General features: G+C 46.5%; 1 protein-coding gene across 2 annotated transcripts; it reads left to right on the top strand.

Moving 5' to 3' along the window:
• The first annotated feature begins 941 nt into the window (after positions 1-941).
• CFAP20 (cilia and flagella associated protein 20) lies at positions 942-13,985 on the top strand. 2 transcript variants are annotated; one of them, XM_068992573.1, is made up of 6 exons: positions 942-1,228; positions 10,736-10,815; positions 11,503-11,614; positions 12,233-12,421; positions 13,009-13,119; positions 13,607-13,985. In XM_068992573.1, exons 1-6 carry the CDS (start codon positions 1,145-1,147, stop codon positions 13,610-13,612), a joined length of 582 nt encoding a protein of 193 aa, XP_068848674.1. In that variant the 5' UTR covers positions 942-1,144; the 3' UTR covers positions 13,613-13,985. The 2 variants fall into 2 exon arrangements, with proteins under 2 accessions (XP_068848674.1, XP_068848673.1); XM_068992572.1 differs by lacking the exon at positions 13,607-13,985 and having other exon boundaries at positions 13,009-13,591.
• The last annotated feature ends 6,530 nt before the right edge of the window (positions 13,986-20,515 follow it).

Raw genomic sequence — 20,515 nt, 5'->3', positions numbered from 1 at the left:
AAGACTTTAAATATGGAACAGGATTTGGACTTTACCCAGGGTAACAGGTTAACAGGAGAAGAGAATGTTGTAGGCTGACTGACATGGAGCCTGGAAGGAAAGCTGGAATCAGAGGGACTGGAAGTTCATACACCAGAGGCTCAGTGAATGTTGGTTTCCAACATTTGATGTTTCTTCCGCACTTGAAATATCATAGTTTATGTCTTTTTAAAACGGTTCTAAGAATTGATTAAAAAAAAAAAAAGCTGTTGATTCAACTCAACCAACTTTATTTTAATTGCATTAATTTCTGCATTTAATGTTCAGACCTTCTTGTTTCTAATCACCTGTTTAAGGTGGTAACTTTTCCTCAAGGATTGCTTTGACTTCATTCCGCGGGTTATGCTGCATATTCATAGCGACCCGGTCAATAATTAAAGCAATGATGCCCACATGGCGTTTAGCACACTTACTGCGCAATACTGGTTAGCTGCTTTACCCTTATCCTGTACTCGGCCAACAAGCAATTATTTGTTAGTCTCAGAACACCAGGTCCTGCCTTTCTCCACTTTTCTCCCGCTTGTAACTCCTCCTAGCCCCTAGTGGGCGGAACCTGGCCTTCACGCCCTTAGACTCCATCCCCTCCAGGTTCCCTTGACACCACGCAGGTGCTAACCCATTCTATTATCCTGTCTCCTTCCGCTTTCTAAAAGCGGCTCTGGGACAGCGATGGGAAAATAGTCCCTCGGCAAGGGCGTTCTTTTCCCAAGGAGGCGGCACTAGGGCGGGGCTTAAGAGCGAAAGGAACAGGAAGTCCGTGATCCCTGTGGCGGGATTGGGCTCTGCTCTCTGAGGGGGCGGGCTCAGGTGAGCGGAGGGATTCATCTCTGGCGGCGGGAAGCCCGCCGCCTCCATTTAAGGAGGGGAGTGCGGTGCTGGCGGTAGTTGCTGTGGTTTCCGTGTTGGGGTGGTTTGGTTTTCTTGGGAGCGTAGGTTCACGGACTTAGTGTCCTGCGTCCAAGTCCAGCTATCTGTGGCCGCTGATCTGGAGGTCAGGGGCTCAGCTTCCCTTATTTGGACCAGCCAGCCCCCTGTTTTGCCTTCGCCAATTGGTGCCCATATTTAGGTCGGCTTCGGCGAGGCTGAGGAGAAGGCCGCCGGCAAGATGTTCAAAAACACGTTCCAGAGCGGCTTCCTCTCCATCCTCTACAGCATCGGGAGCAAACCCCTGCAGATCTGGGACAAAAAGGTCAGGGACTGAGGGCGGCGGGGGCGCGAGGTCTCGGAGCAGGGTCTGGGGTGGCAGGTAATTGTGACGAGCTAGGGCCTGGGGGAGGCCAGGCGGTCTCTGCTGTGCCCTGGCCCCAGCCTGGGGTGATTGAGGCGCGAGATGAGGGCATCGTGTAAGCAGAGGAGGTGCATGTGGGGTGGGCGTGGCTGGAGTTTAAGTGTCCTACGGCCGTGGTGTGGACCAGGGTCCCTCGCCGCAGACTTGACGGACAGGCAGTTTTTTAGCTTCGATTTCCCCACTTACATGGTGGGGTTGATAGTACCCATCTAACAGCGTGAGAAGCGTCAAGTCACATGAGGTTGCTTTGGGAAAGTGCAGATGAAAGAAACTGCTGTTCACCGATTTCACAAGTATTTACTGATATCCTGTGTTGTGCCAGGCGCGGTGCTGGGCACTGGACACAGAGCCATTGTCCCAGGCTCCCTTACAGAGATACAGCCAGAACTCGGGTATGTTTGGGTTTCATTCATTTGCTCCCTTCCTGTCACTGATCCCAACGGAGCCGGAATTCAGTGGTCTTTGGCACCTGCTCCACACTCACTGTGACTTGGAGTCTGTGCTCTGCCTTCAGTGACTGATCTCCATCAGGAAAGTTGCAAAATGGTGATAAAGTGTTGTCTAGGTTAACGTGCTCAAAGCCAAGTACAAGCTTCATCGTCTTTATTCAGGCATCCACTGGGTGATGCTTCCACCGACTCCAGAGGATGGTGACCCTGTCCACATTCTAGAGATGTTGATTAGCGGGCATGTGTGCCTAGCAGTCTATGAGTTGGTTCTCACTTAACTACTGTGCTATTTGCTTTCTTATGCAAATTCTCAGTTTTCTGTACTCTTTTTTTTTTAATATAAGTTAATATAAAGCACTCTTACCATGGAAGACAGGTGACTTAGTACTGCACTCCTCCGGGGAAAATGGAGAGAGGTGGTATGTTGAATGCTGTTTTTATAGAGAAGGATGTGGGGTCATCTAAATAAGCAGTTTACTGGCAATGAAGCCAAGAATCTTGGATTTCATCTCAGAACAAGTTCTTGTTTTCGTCTTCCCACATCCACAGATGAAGGTTTTTCGGCCACAGAGAGACTGAGAACACAAACAGCCTTCTTTCTGCCTGTTGCTGCTACGGAATTCTTCATTCTGAGAGCAGCTTTCTGGGTGGTGTATTCACAGTGTTATTTTTATAAGACAGTTGAAAGATCTGAATGTAACGAGTTTGGCCTTATGCATGTGTGAGAAATCTGACCTTCTTTCACAGTGATTCTGTTCCCAAACTACATCTAATGCTGGGAGTTACTTTTCACACAAGAAAGCGGTTCCTTAATTGCTTTCCTACATTACTGAGTTTGTCAGTTCATGGTTTTTGTTCACATTGGATTAAAAAACCTTGTAAACTCTGAAATTGCACCTCTACAAAGAGAGCTCAAAATGAGTGTTCCTGGGAACTTTGTAAGCATGATGGCTTCTCAGATGTTGTGGGGGTTGTTATTTAGTTGCTAAGTCATGTCTGACTCTTTGCAACCCCATGGATTTTACAGGCAAGAATACTGGAGTGGCTTGTGATTTCCTTTCCCAGGGGATCTTCCGGACCCAGGGATTGAACCCACGTCCCTTTCATTGGCAGGTGGATTCCTTACCGCTGAGCCACCTGGCTTGACTTAATTATGGACTGTCCAAAGTCTGGAGAGAGTGGATTGTGTGCCAGTTGAACTTGGGGTTGTAACAAAAGTGTCGGTAGTAGGCAAATGAAATAGAGAATGGGACTTGATATAGGAGAAGAGGTTTTCAGAGCAGGTCAAAGAACTTAAGTCCAATTCCAGTGTTAGAGAGGCTTCAGCATTTCTATTAAGTGAAACGTCTATCAGAGTTGGCCCGTTTTAACCTTTCTGGGCTTGATCTTTTGTGGTGTGTTTTATTTTTCAAATGCAGTTTTTGACTAGGCAACATGTTTACATACAGAATATAAAAGCAGAGTAACCATAGTGCACTGTGTCCCTTAACAACGCCACTAGAGGTCAGATGGTACCTTAATGACATAAATGGGTGTGAAAATATTGTTAGATCAACTGGCAGGGCTATGTGGAGTAAATTAAGCAGACATTTTGGCAAAGAAAACCTTTAGAGGAATTGTCATCTTAAGGGAAATTCTTGTAATAGGGAGTTAAATGTTTCTACTCTTTTTATTTAGACTAGATTGAAAAAGTGTTTATCTGTGAATTTTTCCCCTTGGGACAAGGGAAGGAAAGGAAGGAAAAAAGGGAAAGTTTGGGGCCAGATCCATAGGCTTTGGTGTATATGTGTGCCTTTTCTCAGCTATATTACGAAGTCCTCAGACAGTGTTGGGAATCCAGTCCAGAAGGGGAAACGCTGGGAACTGATATACTTAACAAGGATTTATTGAGCAACAGCTAAGTGAGGCATTGTGTAGATTTGGAAAGATACAGTTAGAGAAGACATTTTCCCCACTCCCATGATTCTGAATAAGGCAGAGTTATAAGGAAGGAAGGAAGGAATGATTGTCCACACTTACCTAGAAATGACTGTGCCCTCTGCCAGTAGGTGCATTTTGGCTATAAGCGCCTGTTTTTAGTTATTACATATTTTGGTTTCACAAAACTTTACTATTCTCCTTCTTGAATTTATATAGAGAGAGTTTCTGTCATTTGTTTACAGCGAAGAACAGTCTTGGAAAAATTAGGTTTGGCTCTGTGTCTTGTGAATGTGAGGAGTGAATGCCATAGTCATAGTAATAGTGAATTTGCAAATTCATTTTGTGGTGTGGCTACATTTACAATATCTGCGTTTATCTGACGCACTGAAGTTAGCCCTTCCCCCATGTCATCCTTCAACTCTCAGCTTAAACATTATTTCAGTGGGAACTTAAGTGATGTCTCCTGTGTGCTCCTGTGGTGTTCCGTATCACACCGCGTGGCAGTTGCCTATTTATTGTATGTCTTCCGCTAGACTACAGGTTCCTTAAGGGGAAGACTAGTATCTTACCTGGAAACCCCAGTGCTAGGTGTCGTCAGACACCTTGAATTTGCGTCCTAGCTATGGCATCATGTCCTGTGCTGTGTAACCTTGAGCAAGTACTTCACTCAGTTCTCTCATCTTGTAATAATGCCACCTGCTTCTCCTGGCTACAGTGATTAAATGAAGAGGTATATAAATGCTTAGCAACAGTTAGGGCATACAGTATTAAATAAAGCAGGGAACCGAGGCATTTGCTCAAGAGTAAAGGAATAGTTTATAACTGCGCCCAATATTCAGATGCCTAGAATAGGAAGTCCAGTAAATTCAGACTTCTGAAATTAGGGTAATTTAGTCATTGTGCCATGGCTTTCCCAGTCCAAAACCTTCACATGGCTCTCAGGACACATAGCCTGTGGGCTGGTACCTGCTTAACTAGTTCTCCAGGCTCATCTCCCCATCTAGCAGTGACTTCCTATTGAGCTGAAAGAAGTCTGTTCTCTCTCAGCTTCAGGGTTTTGCACTTGCTGGCCCCTCTGCTGGGACCCACTTCATCAAACTTGAAATTAGTTTCTCAAGATCTGTATTCCTGGCTGGATGGTAAGCTTCCTGATAGAGACCTTTGTAGTTTTTCAAACCAAGAGTTTAGGAGAAATTAGGGGCTTTCCCAGTGGCTCAGCAGTAAAGAATTCACCTGCAATGCAGGAGAGGAAGGTTTGATCCCTGAGCTGGGAAGATCCCCTGGAGGAGGGCATGGCAGCCCACTCTAGTATTCTTCCTGGGAAAATCCCACTGACAGGGACAAAGGAGCCTGGGAGACTGCAGTCCCTGGGGTTACAAAGAGCCAGACTCTACTGAAGTGACTGAGCACACACACACTGATGGTTTAGGAGGTAAAGAATCCACCTGCAGTGCAGGAGACACAGGTTCGATCCCTGGGTTGGGAAGATCACCTGGAGGAGCAAATGGCAGCCCACTCCAGTATTCTTGCCAGGAAAATCCCACGGACAAAGGAACCTGGTGGGCTACAATCCAAAAAGTCACAAAGAGTCAGACAGGACTGAGTGACTAAACACAAACACATACACGGGGATTTCTTAATAATCCCTTAACTTCTGGGATCAGCAAATACTACATTATTAAAGGGCTCTTTATGTTTAATGTAAACATTACTTCTGGTTTGTAACGAAAATACCAGGAGATTCCATTCCCACTTAGACCGGTGTAAAACATATAACTTTCAGGCTTTACTGGCAATATCCTTAAAGTCTGCTACATGAGATTGATAATTCATACAAGCGTCTCTGCCTTTCTTTCGTCTTGTCTTTTTCTCAGCTGCTGCTGATCCTCCACATTCCCAGAGTATTAGAACCATAGTTTTTGTGGTTGTTGCTGGAGGATATTAGATTCCCATTCAGTTCCTAATTTTAAAAATGAATGAAGGCTCTTTGCAGAAAAAAAAGTTCCCACACCCTAGTTTTTAATTAGCAAACCTTGTTAGTACATGTTAAATTAATGCAGTTTCCAGAGTAGACTTAGAGCATTTGGACATGAAAATACTAGCACTTTTTTTTTTTTCCCAGATTATCCCTGGGTCAGTCTGAGGATGTTCTTCATTATTCCAAATGATAGCTTTTACTGTAATTGGGCAAAGGCCTGGGTTTTACACTTGCCCTTCCACGGCATTGTTAGGAAGAGACTGGTTATGGTACACAGAATCATCTTTACTTTAAAAGGCTGCTTGTAAATGCAGGGTTGCCTGTCTGCTGTTTAGTTAGTCCCTGTTAAGTGCCACAAAGGGAGAGAAGCCTTTGACCCGCTGGCGCCTGCAAGGCCCAGGCCTTGAGACCGCTATGCCCAGCTCTCCCCACAGAGGTCTCCCTCTGCCTGTTTTCTGACCTAGAGCCCAGCCCCTAGCTCAGGGTGGAAACTTTCCCGCTGAAATGGACAGCTCTAAAGGCTTAATGTAAATTGGAACATGTGTCATTAAGACTAGGGTGCCAGATGGCCCGAGGGCTCAGCTGTCTGCCACGGTAAGTGGTTGGAGCCAGTGAAGAGGAAAGGGGAGTAGGGAGTGGACGCAGCGCCTGTTATCTCTAAAGCAGCATTGGACAGCCTCCTCCCCATCCCAGCAGTATTTTCCCCGCCTCAGCTTGACCCTCCTCCCTGGGGCTTACATTGGGAAAGAAAAAAAATCAGTGTTCTTTATTAGTTGCCCCAGCAACCATGGAAAGCCTGGGAGAGTTATTGCCAAAAAGGGCTTGAAGGCTCCCTTTTGCTGTCTGCAGAGGCTGAGACCCATTCTGATTGCTAATTTGCTAGTAGCCTGGGGTTCTGAAGCTTCTAAAGTACTTCCAGCTCATGGGTGGGGGTGGGAGAGGGGGTGGGAGGGGAGGTGTTCATGAAATTAAAAAATGTAAGATTGGCTTTATTTATTATTATTATTATTTTGGAGGAATGAAACACTCATAAGTCACACTGCAGGAACGTGTCATGAAATAAAAAGAATTAGCAAGTCAGAGGGCTTTCCCGGTGGCTCAGTGGTAAAGAATCCACTGGCAATGCAGGAGATGCAGGTTGGATCCCTGGGTCAGGAAGATCCCCTGGAGGAGGTAATGGCAACCCACTCCAGTGTTCTTGCCTGGAGAATCCCATGGACAGAGGAGCCTCGTGGGCTGTGGGTCCATGGGGTCGCACAGAGTCGGACATGGCTGAAGCAACTGAGCACACACAGCAATTCAGAAACAAAAGACACTTCCTAATTTAGATGAAGGAAGTAAAATAAAACCTCCTTTCACCACGAGCAATAAATGCCGCCTCATTCGTTTTATCTTCATTTCACAGCGAGGCCTGCCTGGTGGCCTCTGAACTGGAAGGAGGTAAGGAAAGGAAGTTGATGCTTTCTGAGGCCATGTGTCTTATTATCCATGTTTGTCAGAAGCTGTACTGAGGAGGGGGTTGCTTCCTGGAAGACCTTGACAAGCTAAGGCAGTGACAGGCAGATTGCCAGGGAGGTTGGGAGGCCTTGCCCCAAACTGACGACCTCTCTTTCTCCTTTGATCCTAGTTTGAGTCTAGAAAAAGGTTTTGGGAGGTTTCCTACTCTTTAACTGCTCATATCTGGTTAATTGCACCCATCCCCACTCCACTCTTTTCTTCCAGTGAATTTGTATCTATAGTGCTTAAAACTTAAGAAGAAAAATCATAATTCACTAAGAAATTAACTCAGTTTAATTTTAAAGCTCTGGCACCTTGTGATATGACCGTACCTGTGCTTTTCTTTGAGGATTGAACTTTGCTCTTGGGCATAGCTCTATTTAGACTCTGCTCACCACTGGGCAGGTTAAAACTCTAGAGAGACTGGTGGGTATTCCTTCAAAAAAACTACCTTTTTCTCCTCTGGGTTTTTGAGTTTTTATGGGCTGCATTAATTAATTTTGTAAGAATTAAGTTTGTGAGTGTGGATGTTGATGTGAAAGAAATTCCCCTTAAGAAGCTCTGACAGTCCAGCGTTAATTTGCCTCTGGGCCAGAAGTCTGTAAGAATACACAAAGTCTGTTTTGGCTTTTAGTCTCTTGGCTTCTGCTTGCAGTATAAGGCATTGTTTTCTTCTGTAAAGACCTGAGTGGTCACTGAGTGGTTACTGGAGTGAAGTCCTATGCTGTAAACTTTGAGATGGGCAGAAGGCAAGTTTCCTAACATTTCCTCTCTGTGTAATCTGGCTGAGTTTTCTGGAGCTGAGGGAGGCTTCCTGTCCACTGTGATCTGAGAGACCATCCAGGATATAAGATCTGAGGTCACGCTGCTTTTTTTTTTTTTCTTTTAATTTGGCTGTGCCAGGTCTTGTTTGCAACACCAGGGACCTTTCATTGTGGCATGCGAACTCTTGGTTGGGAGTTCACATGTGAGATCTAGTTCCCTGATAGGGGATCGAACCCAGGCGGCCTACATTGGGAGTTCTGACTCCTAACCACTGGACCACAGAGAAGTCCAGGAGGTCACATGTTTAAACAATGTTGGATAAATTGCAACATGTTGCCTTTTAGCAATAGTAGTTTCTGGACCCTAATTGCTTAATTCTTTGTTTTTAACCACCTGTTTGGTTTGTTGCATTCTGTACCTTTTTAAGAAAGAATGAAGTTACTCTTCAGAGAATAATTAGTGGTGTGTTATAAAATTAGTGGGGCACTGTCAGCTCTTATCAATGTGACTACATCATATTATATGGAAAAATTTCTGGATGAATTCCTCCTTTACCGAGTCAGCCTGATTTTCCACAGCAGCTGTGGGCTAGCAAATAGAGGAGGAATATTGCCACTTTGGGAGCATTTATATGGGGAATGAGGTGGGCAGTGTTGGCATGTGCTACACAGATCCAAGTCTTTGTGCTCTTAATCTCCTCTGGAAAGAGGCCCGGAATTCAAAGCAGGAGGGCATTGGATGTTGCCAGCTTTGTTTGAGAAGCACTTCAATGTGGTGTCTGTGACTTGAGAATCCAGAAATGCTGCCTTGGCAGAGACCCGGGGCCCATGCACCCAGCATTCCATTTCTGACAATGGGTCCCGAAGGATGATTTGTGGGAAGGCATTCTTGATGCTGGCAACTGCACTGTCTTTGCGATATACCCTGGGATCTCTGGCCTCCCATAATAGTCCATGGTGGATATGTCATCCAGGAATTTTTTAAAAACCCTCCTTGAATCTCTTCAGATGTGCCAACTCTTAGCATGACAAATTCCAGAAGTCAGCAAATATTTGAATGCTTAGTTTATGCCTAGCAGAGTACTAAGCATTGTAGAACATACAGTGTTTCATATTCTTTCCTTACCGTTGAGCTTTTGGAGGCAACAAGACTCAGTAACATCTTGCAGAAAAAGATGGGCAGTAATACCCGATGTCACCTGGGGAATACCAAGCACACCACAAGTTCACACAGACTGAGCTCACAGAGACTGAGGTCTCAAGACAGAATGCCGTGTTACCAATAGTCCATGTTGAACAGTGTAACTGTCAGTCAGTGTGGTGTTCTCTCCCTTACGCTAGTCTAATGGCGAGCCACGTGATAAGCCATTGACTGTGAGCGCAGGCAGCCATTTTCCCTCTACCCATTAAGAGACCACGTGCTTACCTTTCTGGGCATGCAGTTCTAGCCCTGCTTGATCTTTTTCATGTGTTAGTTAATACATTCAGCCCAAAGAGGCCAGACCCATCTCAGAAGTGCCTTCGTGTGTCTCTGTTTTGTCCATATAAAGTGCTTGAATCTAATACTTGAAGATAATTGTGCTTTCCTAAATAATTTTTGAGAGGAGGAGTCCATACCGATAATTGATTCCTCTCCATCATGTACCCCTACATATGCCGCCAACCATGCAAAACAACATAGGGTGAAGTGCTAAATTACGTAGTCTGGGCTGCATGAGCCACAGAAACAAATCAGAAGAGAGGTCAGTGTAGGCTGAAAATGCTAAAGAAGGCCTCTGCGTGTGGCTCAGATGGGACTTGAGTTCATACTTGAAAAAGTAGAAACTTAGGGAAAAGCAGGTAGGGAAGCGTGAAGTCAGCGTCGGGGGATAATATGTTCTCTTTTGGGTGCCACCCTCCCTGTCAGTGACACTCAGCATTTGACCTTTCTGGCCAAAGAACCATCTGTGTGAGGCAGAATCGGGCAGTGGAAAGCCTGGCTGTTGCTCCTGCCTTCCTTACTGAGGGCTTGCCATCTGCACTCCCTGCCTCTCAGTGTCCACATCTGTCAAGTGGAAACACCACCAGTGACCTTGTGATTTTTTTTCTCATTCATTTGTTTGTGTACTCTCTTGGCTGCTCTGGGTCCTCACTGCTGCTTTCGGGCTTTCTGTGGCCGCAGCGAGCGGGAGCTAGTCTTCCTTGCGTGGATGGGCTTCCCGCTGTGGTGGCTTCTCTTGCTGTGGAGCACAGGCTCCAGGTGCGTGGACTTCGGTTAGTTGCAGCGCGTGGGCTCAGCTGTTGCAGCTTCTGGGCTGTAGAGCCACAGGCTCATGGTTGCAGCTCATGGGCTTAGCTGCTCCACATCACGTGGCATCTTCCCAGACCAAGGATCAAACCTGTGTCCGCTGCATTGGCAGGCAGAGTCATATACCAGGGAAGTCTGACCTTGTGACTTTTATTGTTGGTCTTGTTAGGACTGAGATTGCTGTTAATGTTAGGAATGTTCCTAGTGCTTAGCAGATGCTTGGTAAACATTACCTATATTGAAATTGAATTGATTTCTTTGGGAAGAAATTGGTCCTGATTTATAGATGGCCCGGTTATCTGCAGTTCCTGTGGTGGTTGATTGGGCCCTGTCTAGAGGTAATTGCATGGCTTATTTACATAGAAGCTTCAACATATCATGTCACAAACTTCTGTGTTAATGCCTTTTGGGCCACTGTAGTTTTCTTTAAATAGTTGCATTCAGCCTTCGAAATCTTAACAAAATTTTTGCCAAATATTTCAGTACTCACCAGTTTAATTTTCTCCCTTGTAGGTACGGAATGGCCACATCAAAAGAATCACCGATAATGACATCCAGTCCCTGGTGCTAGAGATTGAAGGAACAAATGTCAGGTAGGTTGCCAATCTGTTCTCCCAGAGACGTTGTGTGCCCAGAGGCAGCACATCACAGAGGCTGATAGCAGAGACTGCAGAGCAAGACTGCCCAGTGTGAATCCCGCTCTGCTGCTTAGGGCTCACCCTGGGCAAGTTACTTTATCCCTCAGGCTTCAGTTTCCTCATCTGTAAAATAGGAATAAGAACAATACATCTTCCTTAGAGAATTATTGTGAAGGTTAAATAAGTGAATATATATAAAACCTGCTTAGCACATAGTAAGGGCTGTGTACGTCTTAGTTAATATTTAACCCCAGTGTGTTTGAGGGGAGGTGAGGGTGTTACAGGAATCACCCAGTGGGTGGTCAGTGTAGTTTTCAGTGTTACAGTGGTCTTAGTTTTGGTTTTCTATCACTTAATAGTTTCTTAGAACAGAATTAGATCTTTTCTCACTGGAAGAACTTCATCTGATCTGCTGGCCTGGCTTCTGCTTTTCAGATACTTTCTAGTTGATGTCTAGTGCTGTGGTAAACTTTTGGTTCAGAGTCCGGCACTTTTTTTAGAAGCATTAGCTCAAGGGTTGAGGGATCTTTGGATCTTTTAGATCTGCCTTCCAGCTTACCTTCTTGGGCTGAGTGTTACTGCTGTGCATATCACAAAGGAAGAGGCTGGTGGTGTGTTTATTGGCGTTTCCTCTTTCTACAGCACCACGTATATCACATGTCCTGCAGACCCAAAGAAAACGCTGGGAATTAAACTTCCCTTCCTTGTCATGATCATCAAAAACCTGAAGAAGTATTTTACCTTTGAAGTACAGGTAAGCATTTGCGTGTGAATCTGTACACTCTCAGCTGTACCAGAGAGGTGGCTGGTCAATTTACGGGAAAAAAGTGACCGTAGGAAAGTATCTTTATCCTTTTGAATGTACTCCTTTCTGCCTCTGCTGTACACTTGATTCCGCCGTTATTATTATGACATAATTTCAGTATTAGTAATCCGAGTTTCATGCCAAGTTTTACAAGAAGCAGTAAAGCATCCAGAAAATCTAATCAATAGCTCTAAGATTTCAAAGCTTGAGGATTGGAAGAATATCTATCTGGGAAGTTACTATTTAATATCAGGCTGGCTATTGTTGGTTTCTATTCTAGCATTTTTAATTTTTCAAAGGGAAGAATGTTTATGGAATCATGCTATGGCCTGAGGGCCTGATGCATGTGTCGTATGTCATAAGCAGCTGATGTTGTCCTGGCAACAGACAAGATAAACTCACTGTTTCCGGGCCATCTGCATGCAGGGTGACCCATGTGGGTCTGTTTATTCTCCCTTGGGTCTCAGCCTTGGGAAACCAGGCTGTGGGAGTTTCAGGTCCTGGTCTTACCAAGGTTGTTTGCTCCAAGATGGAATTACTGTGATTCTTCCTCTCCATATTTTGTAGGTACTAGATGATAAGAATGTGCGTCGGCGGTTTCGGGCAAGCAACTACCAGAGCACCACCCGGGTCAAGCCCTTCATCTGTACCATGCCCATGCGGCTGGACGACGGCTGGAACCAGATTCAGTTCAACCTGTCAGACTTCACTCGGCGGGCCTATGGCACAAATTACATTGAGACCCTCAGGGTGCAGGTGCTGGCTCCTTTTCCAGAGGGAGCCCCAGATGGGAGAGGGGGCTGCGCTCTGTTTGCTCCTGGCTTGTGGCAGAACTCTGTGGCTTTCTGGCTAGAGTTCCCAAGTCACCGTCCAGGGGGCTTTCTCCTCAGAGGCTCAGGACCTGTTCAGGGATCTGCTCAGTAATAGTAGGGAGTGTGGGGGTGATGTAGACACTAAGTTGTGTCCAGCTCTTGCAACCCTATGGACTGTAGCCCACCAAGCTGCTCTGTCCACGGGATTCTCCAGGCAAGAGTACTAGAATGAGTTGTCATGCCCTCCTTCAGGGGATTTTCCTGCCCAGAGATCCAACCCGCATTGCCTGCATTGCAGGCAAATTCTTTACCACTGAGCCACCAGGGAAGCCTCATGGTGGAGAATACAACAAGCAACATCTCCCTCTTGTCAGAATCTCCGCCTAAGCCAAGCTGAGGAGATGCCAAAGAGATGACGCTAGTGACAGCGTCATGCAGGGTGAGGGGCTAGAGGAGAGTCAGGAAAAAAAGGAAGACAGTGATAATTTGCCTCTTACTTTAAGAGACTTATTTTAAGTCTTGCATCCACAGATCCATGCAAACTGTCGCATCCGACGGGTTTACTTCTCAGACAGACTCTACTCAGAAGACGAACTGCCAGCAGAGTTCAAACTGTATCTCCCAGTTCAGAACAAGGCAAAGGTGAGCCGGCTTTCCTGAGAGGAAGGCCAGATAGTTGGAGAAGCTGTGTCCCTGGAAAGGGCTCTGTTCCACAAGGTCAGGTGCAGAGCCTTTCTCTGTTGACATAGAGTATGGAGGGCCTCTGCATCAGAAGATCTTAGGTCTGCCACCAGCAGGGAGTCAGGAATAATCCCATGAGCTGCTGCCTCACCGCCATGAAGTGACCCTGCCCCTCTGGGGGGCATCCTGCTCCTTCCTGCTCCCAGGCCTTCCCTGCAGAATATCTTCCATCTGAACCTCTTCATCAGCCCCAATTATTATCAGCCGACCCCTCCCCTCTGGCACGATGACGGGTGCTTCTGGGCCTGCCCACTGCCGACACGTATGCACCGCCCCATGGGCCAGCATCCCCTTGAGTGTCCCTCGGGGTAGGGGGTCACTGCCATTGACCATCTATTTTCTAACTTAAACTGATGCATTTGTTCTTTTTTTTCTCTTTTCCCTTCAGCAATAACTGGAATGCAGCTCAAGGGATAGACCCTGGATGTGACTCTTAGTTTAAAAAGGAAACTCTCTGGAGGACAATGCAAAAAAACAGATATTTATGTTAGTTCACTGTGCTGTGGTTCTTTTACCTACCACCTGGCATCCCTTGTCGTGGACGCCAGTGACTATGCCATGCATTGTAAGTACAGTGGGGGATAAGCCGTCCTTTGATATGTGAATGCTGGAGTGTATCTCGCTGCCTGCCTTGATGTGTGGGGAGGTGGATTTACCACGAACTTACAGAATTAAAGATGGTCCCGTAAGGCAGTTTCAGACCAATATTTCTTCCTACGGTTGGTTCTTTCTTTTATATGTTATCTAAATATATGTATATGCTGTGTAGCGCTCATAATCTGGAAATGAATAAAATGTTATATTCTTGGTTTGTAAGTTTGTTCTTGGTTTGTGTATGTGTGTGTTTTTTTCAATTGGTGACACTTCTCTTTCTTTATGGTATGAAAATAGAACTCTTTGCAAAGAACATCCCGTACATTCATGCGGTGAAGTAGCTTGCAGTAAGCACTGAAAGAACAGGACATCTATAGATTCTGATTTGGAACAATTCCCAAGATAAACTAAATGGGAAGAAACATGAATAACATATCACTTAGAATCATCTTATTCTTGGGGGGCAGGTCTCAAGTGGAGCTTTAGACAAAATGGCATATATTCCAGATCGCTCTTAAACCCTTTGGGAAGGTGTCACGGTGAAGCCTCACTTGCCCTTGGGTGACCATCAGCACGTCTACTGTTCCTCAGCATTGGAACGGATCACTGCTTCCTTGTTTGAGCTCCAGATGAAGTAATTGCCTTGAGTTTAGGAACTTAGAGGAAAAGTGTTTTTCAAACACTGGACTCACTTGAAAGAACTGAAATCTTAACACCACTCTCCCAGCTCCCAGTTACTCTAGGGCATGTGCTTGGGGCTAGTGAAAAGACCCTGCCACAGATAGTTAAGTTTACAAAAGTTGACCACTTAACACTACCGTATGTAATATTTCTGGAGGGAAAATAATTCGGGGGCGGAGAAGAGCCTGTGTAACTACACCTGCAAGATCTCATAGGATGCATGAGGACTGTGCAGTGATTACTGCTGGAGAGAATGGTGCTATCGCTTATATACTTTTTTGTGTGTTCAATACTATAAAACATTTTCTTTGAGGTAGTATTTAGTAATAAAATTTCAAAGTCAAAAAACAACAAAAGGCCACCCTGGATATTGTGCTCTCACCGACCTTCCCCCGGATTTGGCTTCATCCCTCAGGATAAGACTGGAATTGTGGGCATTTTTACTTTGATTAGAAGTAAAAAAAAAAACTCAGGGCTGAATTGGTCACTACCGTGGCTGCCTCCTGAGAAGTTAAGTGGCAAGGAGCCCTGCTGTCCCACGTCTTTATCCTCCAGTGTGCACTCTGGGTAAGTGTGGCTGAGACTCAGGATGTGGAAGGCTGCAGGCGAGGGTGCCCTGCTGCTGCCTCAGACACTCACTGAGTTCTTGTTTCTTCTCATGGTTGTCGGGGGCCCTGACACTGAGGTGGGCTCAGCCAAGATGACTTTGCCTTCCTCATCTGCTAACCGGATGGAGCCACCTTCGCCACGGTCGCTCTCCATGGAGAGTCCCCATGGCCCTGGCACAGAGCACCCATTGGCCCAGGTGACAGCCTGCTCTCACAGGGCCACCCCCAGTCACATCTGAACATTGACTCTGCTTCTCCATCCTTAAACACCCAGGGGTGCCCGTGCTTAGACTCCGTGTGTCTGTCCTGAGCCTTCTGGGTTGCAAAGGGATCCTCAGAAACGGGTGGGGGTGGGGCGCTCCAGGACATCAACAGTTTCTTGTCTCTGCCTGCTGTGTGGTGAAATCTCCCCTCCAATCTGGAGTCTATTATGGGATGAAAGCTGCTTTTGTGGAGGCGAGAAAACCCAGTCAACTTCTCATCTCTCTGCGGTGCTGGGACATCGGCGGAGTGCTCCTGGAAGTCCGGAGAAACACAATAACTCACTCTCCTCCACATAGAGCCCCTTTCTCCCCCAGGCCCTTGTCAGACTAAGTACGGGGATTACCTCACCACCCTCTTCAGGGTGGAAGGCAGCAGCTGTTGACTTCGCAGATGCTTCATATATCCATCCTAGAGGAAGTGAGGGGGTGTGGAGGGTGATGGGCTGTATTATCTAAGCTGGACCCCGGCCAACGTGAACTGTGGCACCAGCGATGGCCCCTGCCCCTGCAGTCTCCAGCTCCCTAGGAAGATGACGGCAGCTAATTATGGGGCCAGGGGAAGGAGGAAGGAAGGGACAGGCTGCAGGGCCTGGAGGCCTCCTGCACGGAGCCGGGGCCAGAGTGACCTTAGATTGAGGAAACTGGAGCAGGCAGGGTCACGTTAGCTGGCTCCTTGGAAGCCATGGTGTGTGTTTTAGCAGGAGTTCCCTCCCAAATAGGAGTGTTGGTTAATTGGTGTGAACTTGAGTGGACAGGCATGCAGTCGCTCCCAACAGGACCCATCTAGGGGGAGAGCCTACCTGCTACGGTAACCCTTGTTTGCTACCAGCTGCTTCCCCACAGCCAGGCCTGCAAGACTGACCGTGCTGGTCCAGCCGCCTCCTGGGGCATTTCTCAAGGAGGCAACTATGCCAGAGAACAGCCCCCCAAGCTGATTTCCTTAGCTCCTCGGCAGCGTTAGCCAAAATCCTCAAGTGTCAGGAATTCACTGGAGGAGATATTGGAGCTCCTCCTGTCTAGCCCTCTCTTCCTACATTTTGCTGATGAGGACACTGTGACCTAGACAGCGTCGGGCTGAGTGACTCTTATGGTGGCAGGCGTGGAACATGGACACAGAACCCTGGTGGGAGTCATATGCCGTCCTTGTCCTCCCGTGTGCTGGCATTCCCCTGCTTCCTCTGTGGCTGGCTGTCCTCTTTGTAGAGGCATTGATGGAGCAGATAATGCCTTTGTGGGGGGATATCCTAGAAGTCCAGTGGCTAAGACTCCGAGCTTCCAATGCAGGGGACCCGGGCTGAAACTCATGTCAGGGAACTAGATCCCACATGCTGCAGCTAAGAGTTTGCAAGCCATCGCTAAGAGATCCTGCCCACTGCAACTAAGACCTGGTGTAGTCAAATAAACAAAAATACTGTAAAAACAAACAAAGATAATGTCTGCCTGGGAGGCTGGGCCAGGCCAGAGTTGGCTCCTCAGGAAGACTAGACTCAGCTCTGTGTCTGCGGTGAGGGCTTGGCTGGCGTGTCCCTTCATGGTTGCACTTTAGCTGAACTTCAGGGCCTGAGGCTGAGGATAGAAAGCTGTGGGGCAAAGGTTTGTGTTTAATGGATTATAAAAGTAGCATAGGCTCATGGAAAATTCAAACAGTACATAGATTATGGAGTAAGATAAAGTCACCGTTCCCATTCCTTAACTGAAAGTATTTGAATGGACCAGACTGACTTTTAACTACATGTATTTGTTTTACTGAATTATCACGACACTGAAATAGAAGCTATTATTCTTATTTTACTGATGAGAAAACCAAGGCTCAGAGATTACTGTGCCCAAGCTCACACAGTGGTGGTAGAAGCAGGTTTCAACTCATGCGTCTGCGCTGGGCTCTTAAATCACTTGACTTCTTTAACTTGCTGTTTCCTCCTAACAATAGCCTTGTGATAAAACACATGAAACTTAGCTAAGAGCTGGGTGGGGCGAGGTGTCCACCTATGAACAATAGATTAGATCTCTTGTGTTAACTTCACCCAAGGGAATACTATACAGCCATGAAAAGGGACAAATTACAGCTAGGTGCAACAACAGAAGAACCACCCAGCCATAAAGCAGCGTGAAGACAGCAAGGCGAAATATAGCGGGGATGATTCTACTTCTATACAATTTTTAAATAGGCAAAACAATCTATTGTTTAGGATGCATTTATAAATGACAGTCTATACAGTCGTCCCACTTTATCCACAGTTTTGCATTTCCTGGTTTCAGTTCTCTGTAGTCAACTGCAGTCCAAACATTTTAAATGGAACATTCCAGAAGTAATCCAATCTTAAACTGCAGGGCATTCTGAGTAGCACGATGAAGTCTTGTGCTGTACCTGGGACGTCCAGCCGTCACCATCGTTTGCCTCTGGCCGTCCGCCATCCACACTGTCGTGGCTTGATGACACAGGATCGCCTGAAGAAGATGATTCTGTAGCTGAGAGTGTCAGGTCAGCAGTAGCCTAAGGCTGCGTCACCCACCTCCCTTCCTCGCACCAGGCAGGCATTTCATCGTCTCACATTGCAAGAAGAATGAGGAGTATAGTACAGTAAGGTACTTTGAGAGAGACCACAGTCACATAACTTTCATTACAGTGTATTGTTACACATGTTCTAGTTTATTATTTGTTCCTCTCTTCCTGGGCCTAACGTATAAATTACACTTTACCATAGGCATGTATTCTGGAGAATGAAATGGCAACCCACTCCGCTATTTTTGCCTGAAAAATCCGGTAGACCATGGAGATTGGGTCTACGTTCGAATGGGTCACAGAGTCAGATGCAACTGAGTGACTAAGCACAAGCATAGGCATGTATATATGGGAAAAAAAAAAGTATATATAGTAGTGTGTATAGGGTTTCAGGCACCCATGGTGGGTCTTGGAACGTACTCAGTGGTAAAGAATCCAGCTGCCAATGCAGGAGACCCAGGTTCGATCCCTGGGTCAGGAAGATCCTCTGGAGGAGGGCGTGGCAACCCCCTCCAGTATTCTTGCCTGGAAAATCTCATGGACAGAGAAGTCTGGTGGGCTATATAACCCATGGGGTCACAAAGTGTTGAGCTCATGCTTATTACAGGGTTTCAGGCCTCCATGGGGTGTCTTGGAATGTATCCCTATGGGGACTCCTTTAGCAACAGGCAGAAGACTATCTCAAAACTCAGGAGAGTGCTTTCCCTAGAGGTGGGGGTTGGGGTGGGGGACAAAAGTGATGGGGGAGACACTCTAGGGGCTTCTCGGGACTATCGATGTTTTATTTCTTTACCTGGGCAGTTTTTACTCGTAGATGTTTGCTTCATTACTATTTGAATTACACACACCATTGAATATATTCTTCTGATTATGTTTCTCAATTTTTAAAAAAATGTCAAATTTAGATGACTTAGCCCTAGCTTATTAAAATGCAGGCTCTTGGGCCCAGCTCATCAAAATGCAGATTCTCTTTCAAGAGATCTAAATCTGGCCCAGATCGACATCTGCCCCTGGTGGGTTTTGGTGTTTCTGTCACTTGAAGCTGCTCCAAGGTGGAGCAAGCAAGCACTAAAGTGGTACCTCTGAGTGCGGAGAAGTCAGATGCAGGGAGGGAAGGAGAGTGTAAATAAAGCAGACCAACTCTGGCACGTGTGCCCACAGCAGCCCCCTACCTCCCAGATGCTTACGTTGCCTTTCTACAAAATCCTTGTGCATAACGTTACATCTCAATTCCTTTTCCATAACCTGAAAATATGGAGTCCTGTAATGCAAACCACGAGTGCCTCTGGGCTGCAATAGAGGCCCTTCCAAATTGTAAATCCATAAGGCATTGAACATCTGGATGGAGCGTGAGTCTTGGAAAAATTGTGCTTCTTGGTATCCATGGTGTCTGAAGCAAAGCAAAACAGTGTGCAAGGGTGGGATATGGAAACACATTGGACAGAACCCCTTATTAAAGGGTGTAAAATGTCACCGAGAACCTCTGCTGTTTTATTGCATGAGGGTAATAAATATTAATAAGGGCCTTTGTGAGTTCCCTCATCATGTGGGTTCCCCCCAATTCTTTTTTTCCATAAAGTCTTAAGCTGTGAATCCTCCTGGTATTTGGGAAGGAATACAGTAAAATCAGGAAATACAGTAGAATCAGTCCACACACACACTAGCCTTTGGGTTCCAGTTCAGTTCAGTTCAGTCGCTCAGTTGTGTCTGACTCTTTGTGACCCCCTGGACTGTAGCACGCCATGTTTCCCTGTCCATCAGCAACCCCCAAAGCTTGCTCAAACTCATGTCCATCGAGTCAGTGATGCCATCCAACTATCTCATCTTGTGTCGTCTCCTTCTCCTCCTGCCTTCAATCTTTCCCAGCATCAGGGTATTTTCCAATGAGTCAGTTCTTCGCATCATGTGGCCAAAGTTTTGGAACTTCAGCTTCAGCATCAGTCCTTCCGATGAATATGCAGGACTGACTTCCTTTATGATTGACTGGTTTGATCTCCTGGCTGTCCAAGGGACGCTCAAGAGTCTTCTCCAACACCACAGTTCAATAGCATCAATTCTTGGGCACTCAGCTTTCTCTCCCATCCATACATGACTACTTGAGTTCCGAGTCACCCTCAAATCCACCTCCCATCCGGTGCTGCCCTTGAAGCCTAAAGCATACTCTCAAGCCTGGGCCTCTCTTCTTGGTGCTGGAAACTGACCTAAGCCAACATGTGGGTCCTGGTGAACCTTGGGCCCCTCTGTCAGAGGAGGTAGAGGAAAGCTGAAATCTCTCCCCTCCAAGCCAGCCTCTGCACGTGGTATGTTGTAAAAGCATGTCTCAGACCACAGGTATGAAACTGACAGTGAGCATGCAAAAAAGACTCATGTCACCTGTTCCTAAACCTCAGTGAAGTGTCTGCGCACTCTCCTATGATGTGCTTGTGTGGGGACTGTGAGGCCATGTGGACAGCAAGACCCCATGTGGATTCTCTGTTGAGTGTGCGCGGGTGGGAGGAGGGATGAGCTACCCGTCCCATCTGAGTTCCAGACTAAAGTTCTGAAGGTCTTGGATGGCTGGGCTTGCCAACTTCGCATGCATGCCCCATATTAACGGGGACAGACAGAGGTACGTATAAAATGCTTCTGGCTATTGCATATTTTGGAAT

This window comes from Capricornis sumatraensis, chromosome 20 (genome assembly GCF_032405125.1).
Source record: "Capricornis sumatraensis isolate serow.1 chromosome 20, serow.2, whole genome shotgun sequence".
In the NCBI taxonomy this organism is placed as follows: domain Eukaryota; kingdom Metazoa; phylum Chordata; class Mammalia; order Artiodactyla; family Bovidae; genus Capricornis; species Capricornis sumatraensis.
The sequence above is the reverse complement of the archived record's forward strand: the minus strand, read 5'-3'. Positions and strand labels throughout refer to the sequence as shown.